Here is a 21,611-nt window from a genome sequence, read left to right as displayed (position 1 = left end):
TTTTAATGGAGAAGTCATAGTGTGATAATAGATATGTAACTTGACTAAAAATAGCTACATCTTAGATGTTAATTTTGAAAATGTCATGATGAACACAAAAGTTTGCACTAAGATTGGAAAACAGATTTTTGAATGAAGCTCTGATGACCTGACCAGTTGAGAATCAGTTAGAGAAGACCAGTTATTTCACAGTTTTTCACATGTTCCTTTCCATCCAACATAAGCTATATAGAGGTGCTAACTGAAAAAACTGAAATTATTTCCATCATAAATTGCAACATATCCAACTCTTGTAACCACAGTTTAAACTTGTTTGCTCTTAGGTGGCAATAGTCCTTTCTAAACTTCATCTATTATCTCTATATACAAGTTATATTGATTCTTAGCATACGTTAAGTCATGTTCAATAGTTTTAGCATTATCTTCCCCTGATGTCAAAAAAGCAGGTTATGAACTGATAATGTGTCTGTTAGAGCATCATATGTTTCTCAGAAATTTTAAAATACAGATGTTGGACACTTTCAAATGTTCCTCCACATCACAGCATCACAGGATAATTCAGGTTTGAAGGGACCTCTGGGAGTCCTCAGGTCCAGCCCCTCTTCAGGGTGCACACAAACAAGACCTGAACACTTACAAGGATGGGGATTCCACAGCTTCTCTGGGCACATGTTCCAGCTTTGGAACATGCATACGGTGGAATTTTTTTTCTAATATGTAATATAAATTTCCTAAGTTCTAATTAGTCACAGTTACTTTTTTTTGTCCCATTTCTGGGCTCATTTGAGAAGACTCTGGTTCCATCCATTCTCTCTCTGCCTTTTCATTAGATTATTGTAGGTAGAAACAGGGACACTTGTCCTCTTCCTGTATGATCTGTGCTCTTGGTGATCTTCCCCTGGACTTCAATATGTCAGTACCTACTCACTTGTGCTGAGGAGCCCAAGCCTTGACATAGTGCCCTAAAGATGATCTCACAAATGCTGCATTCAGGGGAATAATCACTTTCCACAACTACATTTTCATTAGTAAGGTGCAGACTGCTGTTGGTCACCTTGGTCACAAGGTCACACTGCTGAATTGTGTTCACTTTAATGTCAACCAGCACATCCAGTCTATTTCTGCAAAGCTAATTTGCATTAGGTTGACTTCCAGGCTGCGTTGCTGAATGGGTTTGTTCCATCTCAGCACTTTGCAGATGCCTTGGGTTGAACTTTGTGTGTTTCCCATCAGTCCATTTCTTCAGCCTGTTGCTGTCTAAAAGAGCAGCCCTGTGCTCCAGTGGGTCAGCTATCCCTCCCCAGTTTGATTTTCTGTCTCAAAATTCATTGGTTGTGCATTCTGTCCCATCGTCAAGGTAATCAATAAGGATGCTGAACATTCCTGGTGCTGATATCTCTCTCTGAGGGACACCTCTAGTGATTAGCTGTGAGCTGGTTTGCTGGTCACAACCTGTTAGTCCCAGGTCCCACAGGTCCCACTGTTTTTCTGATCACTTTTGTGGATCTGTCTGTCTAGCAGAGATTGTGTCAAGGACCTTGCTCACTACAAGATATACAGTATCCAGTGTCTTCCCAAGGTCTGAAACACATCTGGATATGCATGATTTGTGTCTAAAACAACAGCTGTAGTTTTTCAACCCTTTAAAGAGTAAGGAACATACAGTTGTACATTCAATTTAATATACTATCAATTTTACACATCATCTTCCAAACAGGTTTTGTCCAATGGTTTATCAATATTGCATAACAAATAATGACTTGCTAAGAAAACTCTTGAAAACTTCTAAAACCTTCCTTTAAGTGGTAAGTCTCGGGCTTCACAACCATGTGAGCTGCAGGAACATCAAATTTCAACCCTATTGGATTTCCAGCTGGTCAGAATCTCTGGGTGCCTGTTCACCCACGAGAGGGCAGGATGACTCTGCTCTATTAAGAAGTGAAAGTAAATCTGCTCTCCAGAGTCCCTTGAGGTACCAAAACCACAGAAGTGCAGGGTAGAAACCAAAGAACATTAAAACTCTTTGTGGACAATATAATTCAGCAACTAAATTGCCTTGGTGCTGTTTAATCTAAGCTTATGGCATCCAAACTGAATCTTCTATAAGCTTTCTATGTTTATTCCTATGTTATTATTTCTATGTTTATTTATTCCTATGTTGAAAGAATACTTCTTCTTTTTTTTTTTTTTTTTTTTCAGGGGGGAGGGGGTAGAGGGGACAGGGCAGACTGTCATTCTGTTATTCCATGAAGGCAGACTTCTTAGTGTACAAAAAGCCAATTTTAATCAAAAAACAGTTTTTGAAAACCTAGGTTGTTTTTAAGTTGCATATCATAGAATGATTGAGGATGGAAGACACCTCTGGAAGTTATCTAGTCAACCCCCATGCTTAAGATTGTCCAAAATTAAGTTCTGGAGATTTTTTAGTATCTCCAAGGTTGGAGACTCACAACTTCCCTTGGTAACTTGTACCAGTGCTGGGTCACTCTCACCATAAAAAAAAAACAAAAAAAACAAACTTTACAAACCTTTCTGATGTTCGGAGGGAACCTCCTGTTTTTAGGTTTTCACCCATTGCCTCTGGTCCTGTCACTGGGCATCACTGAGATGGGCCTGACTCCCTCTTCTTTGTACCTTCCCTTCAGGTGAGGGACCTCACCAGGCTGAAGAGTCCCAGCTCTCTCTTCATAGGAAAGATGCTCCAATCCTTTCACCAACCCCATGGCCCTTTGCTGTGCTCACTCCACAATGTCCCTGTCTCTCTCCTGCTGAGGAGCCCAGAACGAAACGCAGGATTCCTGATGTGCCCTCAGTCGTGCTGATATTTTAATGATGCTCTAAAAGTATTCCACAGTTCTTTTTGTGCTTTTTTCTAACATTACAAATATGATAACATCTGCAGAATATACCCATTTTAATGCATATTAAATGGGTATATTTCTTAACTCATATTTCTTTACTAAACACTAAGGAATAACAAAAAAAACCTGTGACAACTGCAGTATTTTTTAGTCATAATTATGGTCACATACTCATGCCCTGGTACTGTGAATGTTCTTTGCCACACTCTGAATTTGCTCCTTTTCTTCACTGCTGGCAAACCACTATAAGAATTATTTTTCTCTTTTTTATTTTTTTTCTGTGCTGACCGTGAAACTTGAAAAAATGTAGCATCACCACAAGAGCCATGTAGTGAGTTTGTTTTTCACCACCATAACTACCTGCCCGGCTAACAGAAGTCAATGACACGTCAGTATATTTCAGAGTAATTTGGTTCATTTCTCATCCTCTGCAATTCCTCATTGTACTTGCTCCTCATCTCTTTCCAGCTTCAAAAGTCATCCTAGACTTTTCACTTCAAAGATGTCTGCTTATCATCCTTTCTTGTTCATTACAAGCCCAGGACTCAAAGTGTATTAAAAACTTATCCCATGATAATCTTGGAAGTGAATATTCTGTCTTGCTAAGTCACTTATGTGTAAACATCTTCATAGTTTGTAGCAACAGGCTTTCCTGTTTTTACATAGCATACCTTAGTGTTGGTATGCTCTCTGTGGGAAGAAATGGTACTGTAGGAACAAACCAAGTCTCACACTGGCATGAATCCATCTTGTGGGGCCTCCACAGAGACAGTAAGGTTTATCCAGAGGTATCTTTAGGAACAGGACCCAGCACTGCACACAATCTAATGAGGTAATTACAAAATGCAACATTTGAGGCTTTATAGTTGTGATGAAGTGAGCAATGAGTGAATGAACACTTGAAAATACAACTCATTAGTGAAAAACTGTCTAGTGTGCCCTGGATATTTTAACTGAATGCTGAAAAATATCTATACACATATTTTATGCACATTTTTTCTACTCCAAATAGCTATCTCTAAGTCTGAAGATCCCTATTCAATAAAAACTTACAGTAAAAGGAAAGAATTTGCCTGTTTTTAATCCTGGACTTGGGAGCAATGAGTGTTTTGCATCTAATTTTCACATTTTAAATCTTTTCTGTAGCAAGTTTAAAGCTGAAAACTAAGCCTTCTCTGACAGTAAGAATTTCCTGAGCTTAAAAATGAAAAAAGATTAAAATTTGCAGGGATATCTGTACTAGGATACATCTTGTTCCTGTTCCCCTGAACTAGGAGATTTGGCTCTGACCTTTGCATTTAAGGTTATTTCCTATCAGAAATAAGAAAGTATAACTACACATGAGTATAACTACACTACATCTGATTTCCTATCAGAAATATAAGAATGTATAACTACACATGAGGCCAAAGCATGGAAAAAAGTGTGTAATTCTTGTTATAAAAAAGCAGTTATTTTTTTTCAGTAGCTTAAAGGAATGCTCTCAGTGTATCAAAAGAACATCCTAAATTTTAACATGTTATTTCTATCTGGAGATAATAATTATAATAACAGCATGATAATTGTACCAGAAAGACTTAAATTTCCCATTTGTGTGAGATTCATTTTAATAGAAATATAAAATATTTTAAAGTGCATATAAAATATGCACTTATATGTATCAGTGCATTCATTTCCCTTACCAATGCATGTAATATATTTATATATAGATATGTGTATATATCAGTGCATTTCTTTCCCTTAACACTGTATTCACATCAGTCTCAAAAAACCCTTTAGTGAGGCATCCATACTAAGGAAAAATAAAATTTCATCTTGTGAGTATCACTATTGAATCAAAAACGAGTAAGTGTCAGAAAATAAAAGTTAACAAAAGCATAACATCATACTTTCTAATTGCAAAATACACATTATACTTTGTGATCAAATAATACAGAAGGCATTTATCAACTGCATTAGAAAGATGAAGTAAACCTGCAAGGCATTCAGTTACTCACAATCATAACTTTCTGTTATATATACAACTATATCTAGAAAGAGTATAGGTACATTTGGTTTTCTGTGATATGCAAAATTCTCCACAAAATCTAGAATTATTTATTTTGACCTCTCATGCCTGTAAAATATCCCCTCAGTTTCCTAGACCTCTTCCATCAATTACCCCATTGTTACTCAGTAGAAGGACGGAAAAAAAGTTCAAAAAACACAGCCAGACTTGCAGACTGTACAGTCATGCACCTTTTGAAAGGAAAAACAGCTGTGGGCTTGTAGTCCATCCTGATGGTCCAGCACTGCTCTCCAAGACTGTTCACCTGGTGTCAGCCAAGTGTGAGGGCCTGCGTGCCAGTGGCATATGGTACCTCACCTGTTTCCAGAACTTAGAATTGGGTGACTGTGGGTGCACCGTGTGCTCCTCTTTCCATTTGATGGTGCCTTGCTGCTTAATAATAAACCTGAGAGATTCCTGAAGCTTCCCATAAGTCCCAATTGTCTCCATTTCCAGAAGGATCACCTTGGTGTCATTTTGAATGAGGGCATTGTATAGAGCAATGTGTTGATCATAAGCATCTTCTTTAGAATTAACCAGCTGGTGTGTCAGCAGCATGATCAGCCTCCTGCTCTTCTGCATCCTCGTCTCAATTGCACTGGCTGCATCTAGCAATGTACAAGAAAATGATGAGACACCAATATTCCTTTTTTAATTCCTTTGAGATTGGAAACTCCATTTTCATTGCTTTGTAACCAGAAATAATTTCTATCTCACTTCAGTCTGACACAGTTTCTATTTATTAGAGAAAGACTTTATTCCCTAAACCACTCGAAAAGACAAAAAAAACAACAACCAAACAAAGGCAATTGCGCAGGGGGAGAGAAAAGCAAGAAGCCCAAACCAAAAAGTTTTCATTTCAAATGGGGTTTTTAATTGAAACATTAATATAGTCACTGCTTTTAAGTATTGTTAGGAATTTCTATTCCAGTGACCTAGGAGCAAATTCAGTAGATCTGACTGTAACAAAATAGTGTTTGATCAGCAGTCTTCATGTAAGGAATTGTGTTGTACCAAGTTTAATGCCTTAGAGATGATCTTGCAATCCTTGAAAACTGGTCATCAGGGGACTTTTGCGTGACTTTTGTCTAAGAGGCTTATTTCCAGGTGTGGTTAGCCTAAATTACAGTGAATTTTCCTGAGTTATTGTGTGCTAATTTATACACTAATCTGTGCATTTTGTTGGCATTCACCCTCCAGGGGTAAACCAGACTTTCAGGGCATGTGTGTCAGCACAACAGAAGGTATTTGAATTTCCCACTGCCATGTTAGGGAGAGCTGATCAGTGCTACTGTCACTGTGATGCTGGGCCAACAGAGAAGGAGTGGGAGCCCACCTGAGGAAATTCAACGCACCAATTATTTAACAAACCATCTTTGCAGATGCATCAGCCAGCTCCATATATACCTTCTTCTCCTTTACTGGGGGCTGCCAGACCACTGCAACTGCTGTAAGTTTTTGCTTTTGACAGTTTTGTGAGCTGCTGTAGCTCCTTGTGCTGGATCTGGGAATGGTCTGGCTCAACAACTTTTGCAGCTGTTCTTTACCTTCATTTCTCCCAAGGCCAGGCAGCCCTTTCACAACTTTCCAGAAGAGGAGGACATCAAAGATTTCAGCCTTAGCTCAGGGCAGATGAATGACACCTAGCCCAGTGCAGATGATTTCAGAAATGTGAAACAGAAAATGCACCAGCTTAGGCTTCATGCCTGCTCACTGACAGAGAAAGGAGATCCAGTCTACAGAAGAACCAGGGCACAAGATAAACAGAGAAGTCAGCTCTGGTAGAAGAAGCTAGCACCTAGGTCGCAGCAATCATATATTGTGTAGGGTGTCTATATGGAAATTAGCACAGATTAATTAACATTATTTCATCCTGAAAGACAAGAAAGCAGAAATAAAGCATACGAATTCTCTCCTGAACTAATACTGGGAATTGTGTGAAGGGAAAATAGAACATGTCAGTGAAAAGAAGCTGAACTACTTGTGATTCTAACACCCTCATAAAAGGTTGAAAACTCCTGAGTGATAACAGCAAAGGTGTTTCCTTAGCTGAGTTTGTGGGTTTGGCTGAGCTTATGGGTTTCTCCTGTTCCCTGTCTTGTAGTCAGCCAAGCCAGCTCATGCAAGGTTTGGTTGTGGCTTTGCCCGGATAATGCCTGCACAGAGTTAGATTTTCCAAGGAGCAAGAGTATTTTTAAAAGAGTCACACTCAGGGTCATGGTTCCTGTGCATTCCAAGATGATAAGAACTTAAAAGCACAGAGTGCCCTTGTGACACCTGGCCTGAAAGAGCAGACAGATGGCTGCTGAGGAGATGAGCTTCAAGGTCAGGAATGTAGAGTGACCTCCTACACACCTAAAAGGGACTTGAATCACAATTTGCTCAAGCTTGACAAGTACTTCAGTGCATTACCAATCTGAAACTTACCTTCTCCAGGACATATATCTCTCCCATAAATACACAATGTATATCCGCATTTTTTTTCCAGAATATCTGGCATGATTTGGTAAACAAAATATTCCACAAAATTAGCTTCACTGGTGTGGTTTTTGGGGTAGATAACATATGCATCATATATCTTTCCATCTGTAAGGCAAAACAAGAGGAAGGAGTATTGTGTTAACATCAATTAGAGCTGTCTATTGCAAAAAGTAGAAGAGAAATAAAAATATCAGTCACTGAAATAGATCTAAGAAGCAGTTCCAGCCAATCTGAATAATGTATATCATCTGGTGCATGTTTGGAAATTAAAGGCCATGCATATTTGGTGTTTTCCATGCTCAATTGTTTTGTCCTGTGTGTTTGTAACTTTGGAGAACCTGGCCCTTGTATTGTGAAAACTGCATTCCAAAGTATATGCAGTAATACTTCAACTGATTGATTCATATTAGCATGATATAGCCATGAAGTATTTGTTTTTTCAGTGATACAATTCGCTACCAACAAGCTTTGCTCTCAGCACAAGATATTCCATTTAAATTCTTCCATCTTGAGGACTTTATTCATCATTCCCATAACAAATCATAGTCTTGAGTGAAAATCCCATTTCTTAGGAATCTTAGAATCTTACAATCAGAATCTTACAATAAGAATCTTAGAGTTTTACAATCAGAACCAAATACAAAGTCAAGTATTTGTTTCATTCCTTACTCCGTTTCTCTAAATTAAGTTTTCCATTATAGCATTTTTATTCTAATCCCAAATGTTTCTTTCTCTCTGGTGGAAATTACTGTATCCTTTCTTTTGTTGCTGAGGTTCTTGCTGAAACCATTCTAACAATAGATCCTATGAGAAGCAGCTGAGGGAGCTGGGGTTATTTAGTCTGGAGAAGAGAAGGCTCAGGTTTGACCCTGTTGCTGTCCATAATGACCCATAAGGAGATTGTAGCCAGGTGTGGGGGTCAGCCTCTTCTCCCTGGCAAGTAGTGACAGGACAAGAGGACACAGTGCTAATCTGGAGCAGGGGAGGCTTAGGTTGGACATTAGGAAGAATTTCTTCATAGAAAGGATAATTAGGCATTAGGAATGGGCTGTCCAGGCTGGTGTTGGAGTCACCATCCCTGGAGGTGTTTAAGGAAAGGCTGGAAATGGCACTGAGTGCCATGGTCTAGCTGACAATGTGGTGTTTGGTCACAGATTGGACTCGATGATCGCAGAGGTCCTCACTGATTCTGTGAATCTGTGATTCTGTTATTCTGTAATAATAATGAAATGTCCATTTCCAGAGTCTGATTAATTTCATCATAAAATATACTTCCATGGAAACTGTCCAAAAAAGCATACTTCTTTCCTCTTTAATGAGAAGTAACTAGATCTGCTGTAGACATCTACCATGCATACATCTGTGGTAAGAGTCAGCTTCAGATTTAAAATTTGTCCATTTAGGTGGATTTGGTCTCTTAAAAACATGTACTTCATCATGTCATTAGGCACTGCCTGCCCTTCAGCTGCCCCCTGCAGAGGGGTTCGGTCTCACTGAAGCCCTAAGGCAGCCCCAACAGCACCAACTGCTCATGGTTAGACAGTGGGATCTAGCCACAGATCTCCAGGTTTCATGTCTAAGATGGAAACCTTCATGTGTGCACTTTCATTTCATACATCTAAATGCAGACGTCTGAATCCCGAGCTGAAAGCAGCCAATAAAGTTAGGGGGGGTGTATTCCTCCAGAAATGTCTTCCAGACTATTGGTATCTTTCTTTTTGGCCTACAAAAACTGTGTTGGTCTAACATATGCTTTTATCACGTTGGTTATCAGGTTTGTTCCTTTGCATTAGAGAGCGCATTACAAGTACAGTTAATAGCACTGTAAATCAGGTTTTCAACATCATTCAGTAATTATGGCAAATACTTTCAATAAAAACCTACAAAACCAGGACTGAATCTCTCTTTTATGTAATTCAGTCCTACAAAACCCAGGAAAAAAGGGAATGTAAAGCACTTGCAGAGCTATGTATTACTTCTCTTTACTGAAGGTGTAAGAAAGAGAAGAATCAGGCTCAGGTGTCATGGGTTAGCCACTATCAAATAAATTACTTTCTCTATAATTTGCCATTTTCCTTTTTTTAAACTTTCTTTCACAAATCTTACTTACCATCCTTGACTGAGTAGGGCTGGAATATCTCCCGATACAGCAGGACAATATCCACTTGGAAGGACTGGTAAAGGATCACTGAGAGTGCTATTGCACCCAGCAGAACTAGAGATCCAATGATCAGGAGGACATTAGGAAGAACCTCTGCAAAGTAGAGGAATATATTGTTAGCCACAGAGAAGGTAACCAGTGTGCTGAACTTTAGCCTCATATCCTTACTTCTATTACAGCTTTCAGGAGCTCAAAACAGAGATGAGAAAGCTTCTTCCTTCCCCAGCTGGCATAGCCAACACACAGACCCCTGAACTAGAAGCATATTGTGCAGTATATAATTTTCACTTTGTTGAATCCAGACCTACTTATGCTAAAAACCACAGCTGACAATGATGTTTAAGTACTTTGTGACTTTTAAAAACTGGTAATAACAAAACCATTTTGTGAGACATCTAAGCCTACGCATGAAAATCCACAAAAGGACAAATGGAAGCTTCTGGCATGATTGCACAAATAGGATACAAAGAGCATGTGCAAGTAATGAAATCTGCAAGATAAGAACTAAGATAGCACTAGACAAGCAGGAAAACAGAACACGTCCTGGTCACAGAAATAAAATAAACAGTGCTAAGTCAGATGATGTCCTCTCCTGCCTTTTCCTTTCAAGAGGGTCAAGGAGCATGTAATAGCAATGATGAGTAAGAGAAATTGAGATAGAAAGGAACCACCCACTTTAGTTCCAATTTCCCTCATGGAAGAGCTCTAGAATCTGTCCATCTTTACCTCAGAGATGAAAACTTATCAAGGATAGATTAAGTCTAGATATATGGAAAACATTTTTTACATTGAAGGCGGTAAAACAGTGGAACAGATTGCCCAGAAAAACTGTGGGTGCCCCATCCCTGGAAGTGTTCCAGAATAACTTGGATGGGGTGCTGAGAGATTTGGTCTAGTGGAGGGTGTGCCTGAGAAATTCTGCTGAAAAGGTATATAAATGAAGAGTTTACATTTTCCCTTTCTTCTGGTAGGTTGTGAGGCAAATTTAACAAGATTTTCACACTCTTTACATTTATTTCTTTGGAGTTTAAAGGGAAAAAGAAATGCTAGGCTTGTGAGGAAGCTTACCTCACCAGAACTAGATCAGGAGGAAACACCTTTCAATAAGATTGGGCAAGAAAACAATCAGTTCCTTCTAAAGTGAAATTTGACCATATTTTTAACAATATCACATGATGCCTATGAAGGAGCTTCATCTTTGTTGACCCCTTCAAATCTTAGTACTTTATCAATTTTCCTGCTCAATACACACAGACAAAGTAAGGAAACCCCTTTCACTACCTGGAGGGGCTGACCCAAGCAGCAGAGTGTGATGTTGTTTCTTACTGATGCATTTGTTGACAGCATGCTCATCATAACATTACAATTACTGGTGCATTGCATTAAGTCTCTAAAATCTGGAGAAGAAACAGGTTCCAGCATCAACTTTTGCAATTACGAACCTAAACAATGCTATTTATATTTGCACTGATTAGGCCAAGGCTGGAAAAGAAGCGATGTGCCCATGCAGTTTGGAATGTGTCTTCACAGAGGTGTCTTCCTGGAAGAGCAGGTTCAATTCCCAGTAATGCTGGCTTAGCCCCTAATTTCTCTGGAATTAACTAATGAACATTCACTAATTTCATTCACTAGTGAACATTCAGCACAGTGGGGGCAAGTGCCACAAGCCCCTGAACAAGGCTGAATGGATCCTGCTGTTCCTTTTGACTTTACTGCATCATTTAGCAGCTGACCTCATGCATAAGCCATGTTCTATTTATATTCAAGAGCAATGGGAATACAGAACTATCAGCTCACAAGGACTAATATTGGAAAGGCCAGAGAAAACATGTCAGAAAACAACTTTTGAAGGAGTTCCAGACAAACTCCAGAAGAGCAGCAGTTTTTTCTGTCTTCTCTGGCATCTAAGGTGGATGCGCTTCCAGACAGTGAAAGCAGAGATCTGTGTCTAGAGTTCCTGTCCACATCAGTCTACAAAACATGAGTCAGAAGGTTAGCTTTAACATTAAACATCTTTGAGGAAGAACAGAGATGATGCTTTGGGCTGAACTTTATCTCTGCTTTGAATGACCGTGCAAAAAAAAGCATTAATGGGGTAGCAGCTAGCAGACACAAGTTGTGCTGTGAGAAACACTAAGGAGCAATCATATATTTGGAATTTTTTCCCTGTTAAATACAGGGAAATTTTTCCCTGTTAAATACAAACCAAACAGAAAAAAAAAAGGAGTGTGCACATCTTTATTACAAGATGAGAGGCACAAGCAAATCCTATAGCATTTTTATTATTCAGAGAAAAAAAAGACATTGCTTTAATATAAATATTGCTGAGCTATGAGAGAGCTGAGTAAAGAAACTAAAGCAGAGCATAGTCACTTCTGGACGTAGCATTGCTGACACCAACAGTGCTGAGGAGCAGAGGCAGACACCTTATGAATAGCAGCAGCAAGGACAAGGGCACAGATATCCACACAAAAAGGTAGCAGTGAAAGCAGGGTCAAAGCCAAGAGCTTTCATGAACATTAACTGAAGACCTATGAATAAAAAACAAAATAAGATTTGTCTTTAACAGAAATTAGACTCAATGATTCATGGGATGAATACAGAATATGCTATATGTTCTCCTTCATGTAGTCTGTAATATGGGGCCAACAAGAGACTTGTGTTAATAAACTAGTGAGCAGAAACTGTTACTCAGTTTCCTTCCCTCTCATTGCAAGTACACTCCCACACTCAGGTACTTCAGTGCAAAGCTGGTGTACTGCCAGCTTCCTGAGTGATGCTGCACTCAAACTCGCCTATCCGGCCAAAACATTTCCTGCCATCTTCCTGATGGGTGCTATTCTGCTGTTACAATTCACCTACATCTCTTCTAGTCTAGGCTAGCAAGGAAACTTGTCCAGGCTTTGAAGCCATGATCCTGTAGAAAGTCATGAGCAGTCAAGGATAGAGTGGGACATGGGTCTGTGCACACCCTGTGATCACAGTACACTGCATTTTACTCTTCCCAACACTCTCTTATAGAAAACTGTTAAGGTCTTGACATTTACTTTCAAAATCCTTGAGAAAAGAGAGTAGTTTTAAATTACATATTAGGAAGAAATTCTTTCCTATGAGGGTGGTGAGGCACTGGAACAGGTTGCCCGGAGAAGCTGTGGATGCTCCATCCCTGTGTTCAAGGCCAGGCTGCATAGAGCTCTGAGCAACTTAGTCTAGTGAAAGGTGTCCCTGCAAGGGCAGGGGATTTGGAACTAAATGATCTTTAAGGTTCCTTCCAACCCAAACCATTCTATGATGCCATAATTCTTGGTGGTTTAGCATGTCTGAAGGGATGAAAATGGAAACAATTGATCACAGCTGCTTCTTGAGCCCTCACACACAAAATAGCATTTTCTGCCATAGGAATCTGATTCAGAGGCATTGGCAACAGTGCTTAGGGATTTGGCTATCCCTATTAAAAAAGAAAATTCCCATATGAGCTAAGGATTATCTCTGTCCCCGCCATTTACTGCCCTGGATTTCCTTTCTCTTTCAGGTACAACTAGAACCAGGAATTTAAAAACAAAACCAAGGGATAGCCTTTGAAGTGCTACCCACACCTCTGTGTGGCACAGAGGGAACACAGTGGCACTCAGAGAAGATAAAGAGTGATTTTGAAGAGGTGATTCTCACAACACTCAGTCCAAAAAGGGAACTACAGTGGATGCAGTATAGTAAGGAAGGCAAACTGGCAAACCAGCAGCTGAAACCCTTATATTTAAAGTTTGCCTATTTTCTGCCACACTTTTACACTAGAGACAATAGTTTTATTTGTCACAGTGGAGAAATATCCTAGAAATGGGATATTCTTATCACAGAGCTGATACAGTCACGCTCTGTGTATTTCATCTCTTGCTGACCCTGTTTGAATAATGTCCCCTTCTCTCCCCAACGCCAAGGACAAGGACTCAGCCAAGAGAATTTTGCAACTGGCTGGAACATGCAGGGAAGAAGCAGGCTGGTTTCATTTCTTAGTAACTGAAACTTTTTTACTGTCTGAAACAAATAATAAAATAAACTCACCAGCATATGTCAAACTAAGTGCAAATTGTAAAGAATCAAAATGAAAAAATCCTACCCTTAGATTGTACTTTGAGTTGTAATGTCACTGTGACTCTTGTGTTGTACATTGTGTTCAATGCTATACATGTGAAATTTGACTGCAGATCCTCCTTTTTTACTTCAGTAATATTCAAAGTTGTCTCTTCATAGTATACTTGTTCATGATCATTAAAACTAATAGAAAGAGAAAAAGAAAGAGATAGTACCATTGGTTTCAATGGCTAGGCACAGTTTGTGTAAAAGAAAAATTATTCTGTGTTATGTGGACTTACAAATGAGTTTCTTCATGAAATCTTGAAAAAACAAGGCTTTCCACTGGGATGTTATCCACATCCCATCTGACAGCAGCCAGTGGCTGTTTCTTAATCCCAAGGCGGGCCTGACATTTCAGAGACAAAGCAGCACCTAATCAAGATACAGAGATGTAAACATTCCTTGATTAAAAATATGGAAAATTCTATTTTCTTCCTAACATCTTTCCCTACAAATCTTCATACAACTTGTGAGTTTTGTCATAACAATTTTGACATATTTTTCTGAACTACTGCTCACAAAATGATACATAGAAGAGACAAAAAGAAATAACAGGATTTTTTCAGCAAATGATCTAATAGCACACCAAGGATTACAAAAGGAATTATTTATATTTCTTATGATGAAGACAATATACCCTTAACTTGTGATGCTTGACACATATAATCAGCTGGATTATATGTGGAGGAACACAGGATAGATATGGTAGTTAACACACAAATGTACACATAAATAATCTAATTAAATTTCAGTATATATTATTTTGCAACTTGTGTGCAGCCTTATTTTGGATTTTATTCAAGCTGGACAAAAGTAAAGTAAGCCAGTCCAAGCAAAACTACAACAGGAAATTACTTATTAAATATTCCCCACCAGGAAATATTTATTCCAAAGTAAGGGTCACCATTGCACCAAAAGAAAGTATAAATTAAACATGTTAAATTGTTTCCATGTAAGTCTGCATAAGCAGGTCTTGGATAAGACTATTAAATCTTATGGTTAGATCATGAATAGGTAATAGAGAGTATGGGGAAATGCCTTCATTTTTGCAAACAGGAGACAATAGAACCAGTACAGCAATTGGGTTTCAAATGTAAAGTGAATTTTCTCTGTGTAAGCACTCTCAGAGTGACAGGCAGAGCCCACAGAGCACTGGGCACTGACCATCTTACTAGAGAGAGCTTGTCCTCGAGCAGAGACCATCTAATTTCTAAACAACAAAACAGCTGGGGGAAAGAGGAATTAAATAATGGGAATGTGAGTCAACTGACAAGTCTCTGAGCCCCAGCACATGGCACAGAGGGGGCTGTGGACCCCTGCAGTATCTGCTGCCTGAGCAGTCTTGCTGTAGAATAGAAGTGGTAGGTACAATCCCTTCTCCCACTGGCCCAGCTTCACCCCACTTGCCCTGGCAGACAAGTGGGCATCCTAGATTGCCTATTTAGATTTCTGATGGGTTTAGTCTCTTGCTGGAGAGCTCCACCTTTCTCACTGACTGCAGACAAACCCCAGACAACTCTCACTCCTACCAGGAACACCTTGTTCTGATGGTGCAAGCTAACCAGGATGAATGTGAATCCCCGAGAACATCAATAGCTCTGATCAGCAGGGAGCCAGGAGCAAGCCCTACATCACGGGCTGTCCAACTGCTCTGCCTAAATCCTCTGCTGGGTCCTGTCCTTCTGCCCTCCCAGTATCTTCCAAGCAGTCTGGCCTGATCGCTGCTAGCCAACTTGGGTATGAGACAGGCAGTGCTCCTCAGCCTCAGAGCCAGCAACCAGCTCCTTGCTCTCCTTCGTTCCGCAGCAGAGACACAGGCACTGTCTCCACGTGGGGACTGAAGGTAGCAAGGAGCAGCTTTAGCCACAAGGATAGTCCATCCTTCCCTCTTAGGGCTACCATCAAGCAATTTTGAGGGATTTAACCACAGCCCTCTTTGAAGTGGATGGAAGCTGTCACCTTTCAGCTGAGATGTAATGATTCACTCTGTGAATAATCCAAGTGTATCCCAGTGAGAGTAGAACAAGTTAATTAAATCTTCCTAAACTTCACTCAATGCCTAAATAACACATCAGTTATATCTAACTTCACACCTCTGTGCCTGGAGAGAATTAAATATGGTAAATATTATGGTACAAAACTGTGATGAGAAGTTCCATCATTGCATCTTCTTGAAGATACACATCTTCTAGACCATTACAAAATGTTAATTTAAAAACAAATTAAAATTTGTACTCACCAAGCTCTGCTTCTATTACATCTTCATTCTTTGGAAATATGATTTGAGGTGGTAGAGGTGAGTATTTTACTTTAGAAATTGAAGAGGAAAAGAAAGTATGCATTAACAAGTTGTGAAAATGCATTTTGTAAGATAAGATTTGTAATCTGTACAATTAATATTTTATGATCACAAAACAGAATTGCAAACTAACAGTGTTTCACATATCTGTTGGGATCATCTGGTTTTATTCCTACAACCAAATATCTCTGGGGAGTATGTACATGTTAATATCTTCAGTATTTATTCCCCATCTATGTACCTTTTTACATAGAAAATAAGAAAAAAAATTAGGTTTTGAAGTACTGTATTAGCTGCTGAGTGGGGGAAAAAAGCAAATGCTGTTATAGGCTTGTATGATTTCTCAGCTGTTTTGGGGTTTTATTAAGAGACATTTGAGAAATTACTCATATCCATTATATGAAATAGCTAATACATACTTTTATGCAGTCTGAACTCCAAACATATTGTTTTCTAACCCTTTCCTCATTAAGCTTTTCCAACTCAAGGCACCTCTGTGAAACACGTATTTCCCAAAAAATTCTGTGGGAACACATTTCAGTCCCTGCTTCCCAACCTGACTGGATATGATAAAATAGAAGTCAGGAGAGAGCCAGTAACTTCCCAGCTGTCTGACTATGCTAAGTTCTTAGCTGCCAGCATTCAGAGGCAGAAACTCCTCTGGATCAGCATGGATCTGCAAGGCAACAGGAATGTATATCATAACTCTCTAATATTAACAAAACAGAACAGTTCCACTCATCAGGATACATATTTTAAGGTCTGATAAAAACTCAAAGTTGTCATTAAGTACTTTGAGTTTAGAAAAACCTGGAGCAGACATGCCAGACTCAGCCCAGATTTAACATGTTATGTTGTGACCTCTTCTTTCTGCAATGATTTCAAAAGAAAGTTAGATGAACTTCAAGATCTGTCTGGATGTAACAAAGGCTTTTATAAATTTGAATGTCTTTGGGCCAAATGAAACCCAGAAATTTTTGTTGAAACCCAGGAAGAACAGTATTCCAGAACAGTTAGAGAAGTTTTGATGGAAGTACATTAAAACAAAAATTGTTAGGCAGAGAAGTGTCATGGAAAGCCTGATTGTGATCTTGTAGAGCAGCAGGTAGAAAAGGAGGAAAAGCACAACATTTCCCAGCTACTGAACTAGGTCTCTGCTCAAGCTGTCTGCTGTCCAGCTCAGAATAGGCAGAATGAACTCTGCTACTGAGATCTGGGCACAGCAGCAAAAGCTGCATCCAAGGCTCCCACGCTCCAGCTCTGCATTCTGCCCACAAGCTGTGTGCCTCCCTAGAGCAAAAAGGCCTGATGCTCAGTCTACAAATGAACATTACCTTTTTTTTAAAAAAAACAACTAAACAGCAACAAAATAACTACATGAGCCAAACTCAAGCCCTCCACCACCCCCCAAGAAAAGGTTTTTCTGACTATTTTTCTACCAATCTGATTACAGAACTGAAGAAGCATTTTGAAGTTTTGCAAGTTGATGCAATCTGAAACTATAAATTTCTGTGTGCCATTTCCTGAACACCATCCTAATACAAAGCCTTCCTGAGGAGACTGCATGCTAGAGGCAACCCAAAGTCCACACATCTCAGTCATATTGGCTATGTTCAAAATCACAGAGACATAGTAATCACTGAGATCCATCCATTTTCTATTTCTATATATATCTTGTTCATTTTGTCTCATTAAAGACAAATTTAAAAGTTTTTTCAGTTCTACTACCAAATAAATGTTAGATGGTTGAGACAGACCACGAGGCATTAAGCTGTAGGCCATCAACACATGACTGATCTAGTGACCACCAGAGAGTCCTCACTAGCCACAGATTCTGCTGCCCTCAATAAATAGAAAGCAGAGCATAGTGGCATTCCACTGAGGAGATCCTTCATTTCAGAAATATGCTACCAGAGAACTCTATCAACCACAGCATGTAACCAGAGTCATCAGAATCTTTTAAACAAAAATCTGAATGAGACCAGGTCTGACTTTACCCCATCTTGGTGACCATCCACAAAATTCATCTAATAAAGCTGATGTAAATCTTAAATAAGATGATAAAACAAATCAAACCAAAATGCTTTCTCTTTTTAATGTACAAAAGGAGCTTCCTTTGCTCTAAAATGACATTAGTCTTTTAATCTTAGCAAGTTACAGAATTATTGTCTTACCCCCACTTATGAAAATTCTTGTTGCTGATACATTAAACACATTTCCTTTATGGGTATAAATAAATTGACAAGTATAATAACCATCATCCTCCCTTCTTGGATTCTCAATATAAATATATTTCTCTTTCTTGAAGTATCTCTGTCCCTGAAGAGGTTTGCAGTCCTGGAAAAGAAAAATGGTTTTGGTTGCAAAGAGCTTCTCAGTATTTTGACCTACATTGTCACTATCAGGGTTTTATTTACCTTATACCACTGGACAATAGTAGCATTCTTATAGTTATCAATGGTAGGACAAACAATTTTTCCTCTCCGAGTGTCATTTGGGTAACGAATCCGACTTGGGAAACATTCTCCTGGCTTGTATGAATGCACTTGCACACTCACGTTGTATGACTTTGTGCGATTACTTGAACTTCAAAAATGGAATAAGGTATGTCAGTGACTTCATTTTTACATGAAATATATCAATGTTTATAACAAATGTGTGTCATTCTATAAATATGTGGATGATTATTGTATTTCAGTCACAGCTTGGTTTTAATGATCTGCCATAAAAATAGCAGTTGCAGGGTGAAAACTTATAAAAAAAATCATCATGTCCAAAAGTTTAATTAGAATATATTATCAAAACATATATTCTTGCCAGTCTTACACCTTCCACTTTCCATGTGGCACTTACAAATGTGTTACACAAGTGTAGTTTCCAGAATCCTCTCTAGAAGTTGGCAGAAACCAAAGAAATCGTTCTATGGAAAACACTCGTGATCCCTCCTCTTCCGCAGGAATTTTTTTGTGAGTATCCGTGCGATACCAGGTGATGTTCACTGATGAAATCCATTTGGGACCTTTTATAACTAAGGCCTCACCTTCCATAGGATCAACTGCAATTGAGCAAAAGATTAAAATCTCAGATAAATTAAACCTTTGTCCAGTGAGACAGAGAACTTGGTTGGCATTCTTGGATCAGTGGACCAGTCATGTCCCTCTACCCTCCTTGAGCTTTCGGAGATGATACACAGGAAGCTTATTTTCACTAGATGGTTTTTCAACAAAAATTTTGTTTACCTTGAGTTATGGAGCCATTTGTTTTCAAAAACAGTAACTAATGTGGGAGGCACAAATAAACAAACAGATCCCTAGGTTCTAAGTGGAGACGCAGTAAAAATAAGAGGATTTAATTGAAAAAATAGTGATTTTTTACAATGAGCTTATTATGTAAATCTTTGCCTAAAATACAGTTTCTATTCAAAAACTGAATTAAAACAAAGAAAAATATGGCTTTAATGTAGTTATCTTTCCTAACTTCAGTATAATGAATATTTATTTATGCAATGGATGAGTGCTTTTTTGTCCTGCCTTTTTAATACAGAGAAATGAAGTTGATTTTTTTTTTCAGGAAGAAAAAAATCATAGAAGGAAGTCTGTAGATTAGATCCTCAGGAAAAATAAAATAAAATAAAATAAATTAAAATAAAATAAAATAAAATAAAATAAAATACAAAAAAACTGCCCCTCTCTGAAGTTCATGAAAATAGGGTGGGAAAAAATGAAAGCAATGTGATAGGCTGAAAGGAAGAATCTGATGAGAAAGTGGGAAGGTGAAAAGATACAGAAATAACTGAGACAAACAAGAAGCTTAAAAAAATAAAACACATATGATCACACATAAGAAAATCTGGGAGTAAGACACTAATATTTTAAGCTGGTTTTTTTTTTAGCTGAGTGTACTTCTACTTTGGAATACTCAAATTGGTCCAGAGAAACTAGATCAAGCAATTGTGATAAATACTTAAGTGCTCAGGTACCTGAATAGTGTACTGGCCACTGAAAACAAACCATCTGAAAGTTAAATTGCATTCTAAGAAGCAAAAGATGGGAGTATGAGCAAGGATGGTGACAGAACAAAGATTGAGATTAGCAGAGGGGCTGCAGTTGATAAAGGAGCATGAAAATGAGAGTAGATAACCAAACAGCTAACCAAAATAGACAGTGTCTACCAAAAATGACACTTTGCAGTTGTGGCTTTAGACGTGTAGGTGCACAAATCAGGAGGTGAGAATCTCCACATGATGGACACTTCTGCTCTCATTCTTTCTAAAGTGGTCCATCTCCATGGATATTGTCATCTCACGTACTAATTTGGGGCTCCTAAATTAGCCAGCTATGAGTATGAGTAACCCCAACCCCATAATTTTAACAGTTTTCCCACCCACAAGCCTTGAAAAGTCACTGGGATATATCAGGGGGGTCAGAAAATGCAAATTTGCATTTTCAGAAATTGCCGTGCCAAAGGTGGAACACATTGGAAATACAGATTTCTTTGAGGAAAAATAGTGTGGAGAGGGAAGACATTGAAAAAGAAAGGACTCATCTAAACTCAATGACATTCATGAAAATCATTTTGGCAAATTCTTCAGCAGAATCTGACACCTTAATAAATATTCTTTGCTTGAATCTTAGCATTCTTATTGTAAAATTGACAATATGGAGAAATATTTAGAGATCATATCTTATAGAACTTTTCAGATAAATGAGCATCTCAGCTCAAGAATAGAAGTACATGAGCACTGTACAACATTGTGTCCCTGGCCAGCATTATATAGCTGAGTCAGTAGAGCTGGCCCATCATAAATAGTTTACTGCTCTGGACATTCCCCCTGTGCAGGGAAATATTATTGTTACACTGCATTTTTCAATTAACACCCCCAAATTTAGGACATTAAAGAGCATTTCTGTGGAGAACAGCACCCATTTACACCCCTGATTCAGCAGGGTGCATATGCTTACATGCTGCTCAGTGCAATTAAAGCATGTTTTTGCAGTTTGTGCCCAGCTGGGAACTTGAGCACCAGCTACTCTCAAATTCTTTCAAGACCCTTTTCTTTCTGCTTGCAGAGGTGTCAGGTGGCAGAAGTTGAACCTAGACTTGCTGTCATAGAAATGGACAGTGTTTGGTGCATTTTAATATACTTTAAAAGCTAGATTTTAAGTTGTGATTTCTGGCTTGAGGTGAACTCACTAGGCTTAAAAATAAAACCACCAATTTGGAAACAGCCTACGCATTTGTACAGAACAAACTTTATCAGAAAGTATTTTTAAAATGTGACTTACATGTTTCAGATGTCATGGAAACCAAGAGGAAGGTAGATAGGAGGATCAAATCTATAAGCCCCATCATATTTCTAAACTAGGAAGAAAAAACATTGATATCTTAGAATATACTCTGGCTGTATCAGTAATGCTGTATTGATGTACATCAGAAAATTGAACAGAAAATGATACCATGCACTGATGAACTGCATCATGTGAGCTGCTCTGTACAGTGTGTGCAGCAGTTTCTTCTATCACCATTGAAACTACAGATATGACTTAGTTTAGTGGGAGTCAGGGAATTGCTTTGTCATGGTGCTCCTCAGATAGAAGCCTCTTTTAACTTACTTGCTTTTTTTAAAAGGAA

General features: G+C 38.7%; 1 protein-coding gene across 2 annotated transcripts; it reads right to left on the bottom strand.

The window, feature by feature from the left end:
- Positions 1-4,996: 4,996 nt before the first annotated feature.
- On the bottom strand, positions 4,997-21,332 carry IL1RL1 (interleukin 1 receptor like 1). 2 transcript variants are annotated; one of them, XM_066571586.1, is made up of 10 exons: positions 21,266-21,332; positions 18,834-19,035; positions 18,398-18,566; positions 18,155-18,317; positions 15,921-15,989; positions 13,921-14,053; positions 13,665-13,822; positions 9,500-9,643; positions 7,336-7,494; positions 4,997-5,516 (listed from the first exon to the last, which is right to left on the bottom strand). In XM_066571586.1, the coding sequence occupies exons 1-10, from the start codon at positions 21,330-21,332 to the stop codon at positions 5,170-5,172; spliced, it is 1,611 nt and encodes a 536-aa protein (XP_066427683.1). In that variant the 3' UTR covers positions 4,997-5,169. The 2 variants fall into 2 exon arrangements, with proteins under 2 accessions (XP_066427683.1, XP_066427685.1); XM_066571588.1 differs by lacking the exon at positions 9,500-9,643 and adding an exon at positions 12,413-12,419 and having other exon boundaries at positions 13,678-13,822.
- Positions 21,333-21,611: the final 279 nt, after the last annotated feature.

The sequence above is a fragment of the Molothrus aeneus genome, chromosome 2 (genome assembly GCF_037042795.1).
Source record: "Molothrus aeneus isolate 106 chromosome 2, BPBGC_Maene_1.0, whole genome shotgun sequence".
NCBI lineage: Eukaryota > Metazoa > Chordata > Aves > Passeriformes > Icteridae > Molothrus > Molothrus aeneus.
The sequence above is the reverse complement of the archived record's forward strand: the minus strand, read 5'-3'. Positions and strand labels throughout refer to the sequence as shown.

Coding starts and splice junctions, on each gene's coding strand:
- IL1RL1 (XM_066571586.1), bottom strand. CDS start 21,332: ATGATGGGGCTTATAGATTTGATCCTCCTATCTACCTTCCTCTTGGTT. Junction 19,036..21,265: donor TTCCATGACATCTGAAACAT/GTAAGTCACATT, acceptor GCTCAATTGCAG/TTGATCCTATGGAAGGTGAG. Junction 7,495..9,499: donor GCCCTACTCAGTCAAGGATG/GTAAGTAAGATT, acceptor TTTGCCTTACAG/ATGGAAAGATATATGATGCA.